Source organism: Acanthaster planci, linkage group LG10 (genome assembly GCF_054643075.1).
Source record: "Acanthaster planci isolate LZ-2023a linkage group LG10, COTS_SCS, whole genome shotgun sequence".
Taxonomy (NCBI): domain Eukaryota; kingdom Metazoa; phylum Echinodermata; class Asteroidea; order Valvatida; family Acanthasteridae; genus Acanthaster; species Acanthaster planci.
Genome location: NC_141786.1, coordinates 13,223,595 through 13,231,980, shown reverse-complemented (window position 1 = coordinate 13,231,980; position 8,386 = coordinate 13,223,595). Strand labels below are relative to the sequence as shown.

Below are 8,386 nucleotides of genomic sequence, written 5' to 3'. Positions count from 1 at the left end.
TGAATGTCAAAAGTTCCACTTGAAATTTAAAAGCTAAATGGCATTTTATTTAAGTTAAGTGTACCCAATGGCAGGTAAAGGACAGGCAACAACACCCCATTTCTGTTTCTTTACACATTTTGCAATATCATTCAAGTTCAACCAAAGTAGAGTGTACGAGGACATGCCTGAAACCAAAATTGTGCCCAGAAATTTGCTCAGGCTGATTTGTATTTCACCCCGGGCAGATTAGTATTTTTTCCAGGAAGGATTACTGTTGAAATTGTAAAATATGTATGTATAATCTACCCAGGCAAAATTGAATTCTATTTGGATGAAATAGTCATCTGCGTGGGTAAAATAGTAGAAACCAGACTAAATGGTGGGTAAAACAACTTTTCTGTCCTATATATGCCTTTGTTGTGTTCATATAACATGGTTTGAGGTGTAGTTGACATAAGACCCAAAACAAACCACACTTGTTTTACCTCATGTCACAGCAGACACTTCTTAACAGTACATTCAAGTGGAGTTGAATCATTGTAACAAAGTGATGCAAGTCAAGCCATTTGACAAAAAAGTTTAGTCAAGTATTTAGCTCAAATCAATTTGAGTCACAAAAGTTTGAACACAATACGTTCATTGAAAAATGGGAGAAAGTCATATTTTGGCATTTAAAATTTACCTGCGGTCACCACGTGTGGTAATTCATACCATGTTACTCATGATAATAACACATGAACAGTGTAAACGTTGCTGTGAGTCATTGCAAATATTGTTTCATGAAGGAATTTTGCTTTGGTTTTGGGATTGGAGTCTTGTTAACTGTCATCCAGGCGGGTCTTCTGATTATGGAGTCAAGTCATTTGCCCATCACAATTGAGTTGCTAAAAATTGTGACTTGAGTCAGACTTGAGGCATTGACTTGGATCATTGCAACTTTGGCAAGTTTTTCACAAATGCTTGCATTGTTTGCACCTTAATACTTCCCCTGTGAAAATACATCACTTTCACTTTACGAAGCCCATCTTTAAACTGCACTGCACCCTTGCATAGTTGGCCTGTGCATGAATTTTCACATATGTATATGCAAACAACAAAATAGTAACTGACAAACAATGATGAATGGAATAGAGAGAATTAAGCTGTTAATCGTAAATGTCTTTGTAGTTGCAAGATGTTACATCTGAGTTCTCTTGAATCATTTTGGTTTTCAAGTTTGTTATACTTGTAAGCGTTAACGCTTACAAGTATATTAAGGTGCAAACAACGCGCGTTGTTTGCACCTTAATACTGAAAGCTGTTGCAGTTGCATGTGAACTCTTGCTAAGCTCATTCGTTAAGATACCCCTTGACAACCGTGTACCCTTTTGGGATCAGTGGCAAACACGTCCCAAATTCACAAATTAATTCCCTCAATCAAGGTGATAGCAACGTCCCATGTAAAGATATGAATATACATGCTATCTGCATGTTTACTGATTAAAATGTTCAGTAAATTTGAGGGATTTACTGGATTACTGCTTACGGGTTTAATGGGTAATTATTTTAAGCACTAGCCTTTTCTTGTATCCTGTAAAAAAGAAGTTCCAAAGTCAGCCAAGCTCTTTTCTAAAAGCTGAGAGAGTTCTAGCTTTCACTGCCTTGTAAGGGAGCGCATTTCATGTACTAATGACTTGTTGAAAGACGTATTTCCTATGACAAGTATTCTTGGTTTGAAGACCTTGTGTCTGTGACAACAGGGAAAAGTCGTTAGATTAGCCAGTCAACTCATCCAGCTACTAGTCAAAGGAGGGATCAGATTGACAAAATTGGTGATGGCCATGATCGTTGAGGAGAGAGCCTATGCCAAGTTAGATTGGGATCATCTGCCAGTAGAGTGTATATAAATGGTGAAGCTGGACATTGACGCTGACAAGTTCGGCGGGCCCAAACATGGATGAAGTCAGAGGAGCAAAGGGGCCTGGCCAACAATATAACGTAAAAACCGACTTTGCAAATAAGTAAAATTCCTAGTGTGCACAGTGGAATAGACTATCAGTTGGTAATGAAGCAGATGAAAGTGAGTTTTGTTACACTGCTCTCCCCTGGGTAAATGGCGTATCTCTGAGCCTTAATAAAACATGTGCCTGTAAGTTCCTTATAGATGGAAATCCATTTTAGGCAGGGTAAATGGCACCAGGAAGTCTATGAGGTCATACAGTGAACTTTCAGTTGACAAAACACCCCCCCCTGTGTAGCAGGCTTGTATTCCATAACTGCATATAACTCGGACTTCACTGGGGTTGGCTAGTAGGATAGGGAAGATTGGCTCCTTCCCAGGAGAGGTTATTTACATTTGAATTACTTTGCAGTGTGATGAAGGAGGGAGAAAAGTACCAGGCACTCGGTATGAGACGGGCGCACATGCTTACAGGTTGAGCATTTGTGGTGGGGAGCTGGTTGAGGCAATGTTTCTGTTTTCAGGTAATTTACTTTTTTGACTGCCAACTTGGCTCAAAGTGCAAGTCGTGCTCTGTTGTGGAAGTGTTTGTACTTGTGGATGTCGGAAGTTTTTTAGTTTACGTGCATTTTTTTTACCCTGTCTACCATTTCAGATGTTTGCTTTCATCCAGTCTCATCTACTTAGACAAAAGGCAAGTAGAGCTGAGGATCATCAGCATAAAGCTGCAGAGATAGTCAATGTTTACATGTAATGATAGCCACAGGTGAGGAATATAGCGTAAACAACACAGGACCCAGCACTGATCCTTGGGGCACACTGAAATGGAGCCTTTGGTTAGACGAGTACGATGTGTCAATTTTGACATACTGAGGTCAGTCATCCAGGTACCATGTAAACCACTTCAGCGCTACACCGGTGATTCCAAAACTGTTTCAGGCACTGCAGGAGGACTGTGTAGTCAACTGTTTCAAATGCAGCCAAAATGACAAATCTTTCGTCATCAATGGCTCTTAGTATGAATTTGCAACCTGCAGGACTGCAGTTGCAGCATTGTACTTCGAGTAGGCAGACTGCATGGCTCAAGCGGATTGTGTGATGCTAAGTAATCCTGAAGCTGACCAGCTACCACTTTCTGCACGATTTTTGAAATGAAGGGCATATTGGAAATTGGTCTGTAGTTTTTGAAGATGTTCTGGTCAGACATGGAGTTCTTAATTACAGGAGTTACCTGAGCCATTTTGAGTTGCTTAAGCATGGATCCAGTTAATAATGAAGTGTCGACAATGTCTGTAAGAACTTGCAACATGGTTGTAAAAACTGCTTCAGTGGAGAAGTGGGGATAGGGTCTAATTCACAAGATTTTGAGGGGGATCGACGAATGAGATTTTCAACACTGATGATGTAATGAGGCAATTGGAAAACGTTGATTATCTAATGATGTTCTGATGCACTGAATTTTAGAGATGAAATGATCTTGGAAATCTTCCGAAAGGGCTGCATTAGAGGAATAAACTGAAACATGTCATGTGGATTTTGTAGTGTAGCAATTTGTTTTTATACATGAGAGCAAAGAAAACTCTCAAATTTGTAGCATTTTCAGCTATTGCTTGAAATGTGAGCATCTGGCATTTTTAATCAACCAATGCACCAGATTTCTTTGTTCAGCGGACAGTGATGAAGCCGGAATTTCTCCCGTTTTTTATACTAGAAGTTTCTTAGCCTTCATAATGTCAGATGTTTACCTGGAGCTGTGTGTATGAGCAGGTAAACACCACTTTTGGAGGGCAGCATGCTTGCTATTGGGGAAGATGTCTCCAAGAAGAGAAATAACAGTCTTAATTTAGCTGCCAAATCAGCATCTACATGTAGCTCTAATCGACCACTAATGTCATGTCACCAAGAAGTCTCAGACATTTTAATTTCACGATATGTGACTTTTTGCCAGTTTTTTTTAGTTTGACAAGTTTGAGTTCACAAAGATGCCACAGTGATACAATGTGAAGGAAAATGGGGGGACCATTGACAACATAAGAGCCTCATCATTAGCTCGAGTTATGACATAATGCTGAACATGGCCTCTGGTGTGTGTAGGTATTTGAACATTCTGAACAATGCTCAGGGCTATCTAACAGTTCACATACTTGATTAGTGCCACTGTCAGTTGAAATTGAAGTCACCTACAATGACCAATTTCCTTCTATGGAACCAATGCCAAGAGTTCAGAGAAATTCTCAATGACATCATTGCACAATGATGCAGGTCGAAAGAGAACAATTAATTTAATCACAGAATTTTCATCCGTTAAAATGTTCACTGCCTTGTACTCAAATGAAGCAGAAACCTTTGCTTCCAAATGCGCTACTTTATAAATCTTTCTCAGCACAACAGCCCGACCTCCACCCCTACAGCCAATTCGTCTGCAAGTGAAACCAGGGGGGCAGATTTCACTAATGTATTTGTTACTGGCTCTGCAAAAATTGGTAACAAGTCGCCAGATTTGGGTTATGAGTTTTTGATATAGCTTTGATATATGAATGACCCCTGTAGTGCGCTGCATTCTGGAGAAATGAAGACATTTATATATCCACAGTTTTAGATTCAATAAAAGCACTTTTATCGGGATTTTTCATGAGATAATTCTATGTGCAACCACAGGCCGCAACAAGTACAGTATCATGTATTGTAATGTTTAAACCAACCCAACTACCAATGCCATCAGCAGTAAACATCATTTTATTACTCCATATAATTTATTAGGTAGTGATGCGTTCAGATGGGACCAAACAAATAAAACATACAACATGAATTTGCCAAGGTTGTGTTCAAGGCTACAGTACAAGAATGTAAACAAGTACATGTACTTCATCCGGTCAATATTAATGGTTTTCTGAGTTCTATAAAATGTACACTGAATTACTTTGGACTCTGTTGAATATCATTTACCTCTTAAAAAAAAGGCCACAAATTCATGCACATCTACTTGGGATACAGTTGAATTTTTTAATTTAGGCTTTACACAGCTGGCAGTCAACTGGGATTTAAATATACAACAGCCATCATGGCTTCCTCAAATCAAAAATATGGGGGGGGGGTATTTTCTGAGTATCAAGTTCACTGATATGTCAGATATGAGGATGGTTTGGTTAATATCAAAGTTACACTAACATGGATACTGGAAAGTTCACGATTATTGTTTTCATGTATTCTTTGTATCCAAAGCTACTTTTAAAGGGTGTATTTGAACTTTGGTTTGCCTCCCATTCTCTAATACTGAGATACATTTCTTATAGCATGCCAACATTTCTTGTCTTCTTCAAATCAGACAAAAGTGCTCACAATGTACTTGACTACCCCCTCCTCCAACTTTAGGAATGTAATGTTTAGTTTACACAGCATCCAAACAGGGGGTTAGAGTTAACATCATCAATTAGCATGTACATCTTGACCCAAACATAACCTGCCACTTCTCTGCATTACCCCCTTGGGTTATGTTGCTGATGAAATCCACTTCTACATACTGCATCTGTTGCCTCTACTTTCACAACTATAAATCCCCAAACGTGAGGGTCCCTGATGCAACCGATTGGTTTCTAAACTTTGGGGGGGTGCAACTTTTCATAACTCACATCCACCTGCAGGATTATAGGTGCATGTTGAACAAAACATGTAGTACATGTACCGGTAGATACAAAATAAGTAGTTTATTAATCCATATCACCATGTACAACAAACCATACACTATTACCATACACTACAAACAAGATCTAAATACCTGTTTTCACTGACATTGGCAAGGTGGTAGTTTTTTGAGTTAGGACATACTTTCATCAATGATGCATGAAGGTGCCACTTTGGTAGTTTAATACGAGGCACTCCTTGTCGGAAAAGCATAACAATACAAAAATTAGTCCTTCAAAACCACTGACCAACGATGTTTGAAGAAAAAGTTGCCACTACTTTTGTCCAAACAAGCTATTTAAGTGAAAACAAAGTTCAGAGTGTCACCCACCACTCCAAGAGATTGGATGCTGATTAATAGCTCAAGCCAGAAGTGAGGGCATTCTCCGGAGCCATAATGTTAAGACCGGCCTAGCAAATATTTACTCCTATTCAGTCAAAATAAAAACATGTTTTAAAATTACACATTTGCAGCAATTTTGCTATTTTTTCACACTCCCATCTGGTCATTTTCTGGAAGTTCCAGTAATGAGTAGTCATGAACAATTGCCTTATATAGATTAGGCGCACGTGGCACGTACCAAGTGACAATATGGAGTGCAACAAGACAGTGGTGAGGGACAGTAAAACAGTTTAGGACAATGGCATATGCATAATGTACTAACATGATTTCTGTGAGTAGGGGCAATCATGCATGTACGGTATGTACAGTGAACTCCACAATGGTGCACATGTAGCAACAAAAATATAAATCAAACTGTCAAGATTTTACAAGTGGTAGAATTTTTAAATGTTTGGAGAGCAAGTTAGAACCAGAGACCAGGCCAGGCCACACTCACGCAAAACAGAAACCTTTCGGCTTTCAATCCATTTTTTCAAATGGCAAGCTCTCCATTACCAGCCTCTGCTTGGTCATGGTTCAAAGACCGGCCTATGGTTTATTCTTTGATTATAAGCCATCACTGTTAGAGGGTGCTAGATGAACAACCATCACAGTAGGAAATTTAAATTAATGCATTTTGGCTCAGCAGAGGAATTCAAAATGTTTAAAATCAAGACTAGCTTCTGCTCTGTTCAGGAAAATTTTTCCACTGACTTGATTGACAGCTTTGGTCAGTTTAGGTTAAGCTAAAGATCTTCCCAATTGACAGGAGGAAAAGTTGATTTCTTTATTTGTGCAATTTGCCTGCATATTGAATGGAACTGAAAATAGCCTGCCTGAGATAGGCAGGACTTAAAAGGGCCAGGCAATCTGAGGTTTACACCTCCTATGTAAGACATGTTCAGGGCTAACAACCAGAAGATAAAAAGCCGCAAAACTCAGGCATAGCCTGTCATTTCAGTGGAAATGCCAGCCCCTCTAGTTAGGGCTTGCACTCTTAATTTATTGTTAACATGATTGATTTTTATTCAGTCTACTGCTAGAGGCTGTTGCTTAGAATCTGTCACCCCCCCTTCAATCATGTATGACCTAACACTATCCTACATCAGATGCAGCAATTGTGGAAACAAAGTATACATGAGAAAAATTATTCACAATGCTATCTGAAGCATCCAGCCAGATCCAACACATACCATTCTTTAACAGTTGGAATTTGTGGCCTAGTGGTTAGGTCTATACTTCTTGATCTTATAAGGTCAGGCATCCGAATCCGGAATGGGCCTGCACTGTGATCATGAGCAAGTCTTCTCTGCCCCCATCTGGCATTCTTCTTTCTGACAAAAGCAGAAATGTGAGGGATAGAGGGTTATTCTGTTGATCAGCTTTCACTTTGCCTACACTTTGTGTGGGCAGCCATAGTTCGCAGAAAAATGACTTTTTGGTTGGTTTCCGATTACCTCAAATTCGTGTGAACGGCACTTTTGATATACTTTGACGTTTTGTGGACTTCTCAGTTGCTTTTTGTACTGACGGCCAGCCATAGTTTTTGCAGCCACAACTTTAATACAACTTTAAGGTGAAAATGACAGACCTTATTTCTGCTTGATTTGACAGCATCAAGCTGTATTATGGCCCTGATGAGCAGGGAAAGTATGGTGTAAAGCATACTGAGAGTATTGGTACTTCATGTTCTGTATAAAACAAATAAAACAATATCAAACAGTTAAAAAGTTTACTTTCCTCGATCAATGCATATATGTTAAATGGAGGTGTGAAATATTGTATTACTTGAAACCCTTTTGATTTTGTAAAATTATTTCTGTACATGTACAAATGTAGCTTTGGGAAGGGCAAAGACTAGATAAGCTTTTACATACATGTAATTACAAAAGAAAAACTATTCAGAACTCTGCATAAACTTAAACAGAAAGATGTGCTGTAGAATGATTGATCCTCCACCTTGCTGCTCATATTGATGAGAAGAGGACGTTTGCCCTTGCATTGATGAAATAGCTGATCAGCAAGGACATTAACACCACTACCATACCAAGGCAAAATATCACACTCTGTCAAGAAATAACAAGGTGAAACTTTCAGTTAATAGCTGCAAAACAAACGATATAGAATTCAAAATAATATAAATTCACTCTCCATTGGGGTTCAGGACCTTTCAGAAATTAAACAAAGAGTTTTAGTCAGAGCTAAGTATTTAATATTAGCTCAGCCTACTTTAATATGCAACATTAATTTTACTAATCATTTACTACTTCAAAGTTACAAGTGAATGATAACAATTTCATTGTTTTGAACACCCATGTACATGTAATTCATTTGTATTTGAAACATCCAAAGAAATGCACTCATATTCAAAATCTTTTTGTAAACAAATAATAGCCAGGTCA

General features: G+C 38.7%; 1 protein-coding gene across 2 annotated transcripts in view; it reads right to left on the bottom strand.

Moving 5' to 3' along the window:
* Positions 1–4,514: 4,514 nt before the first annotated feature.
* Positions 4,515–8,386, bottom strand: part of LOC110990783 (nicastrin-like) — a 93,551-nt gene continuing 89,679 nt past the window's right edge. For both annotated transcript variants that reach the window (XM_087142531.1, XM_087142530.1), the window contains exon 16: positions 4,515–8,050. In XM_087142531.1, coding sequence (XP_086998657.1) covers positions 7,952–8,050 — 99 coding nt within the window. In that variant the 3' untranslated portion in view covers positions 4,515–7,951. The remainder of the gene's footprint in view (positions 8,051–8,386) is intronic.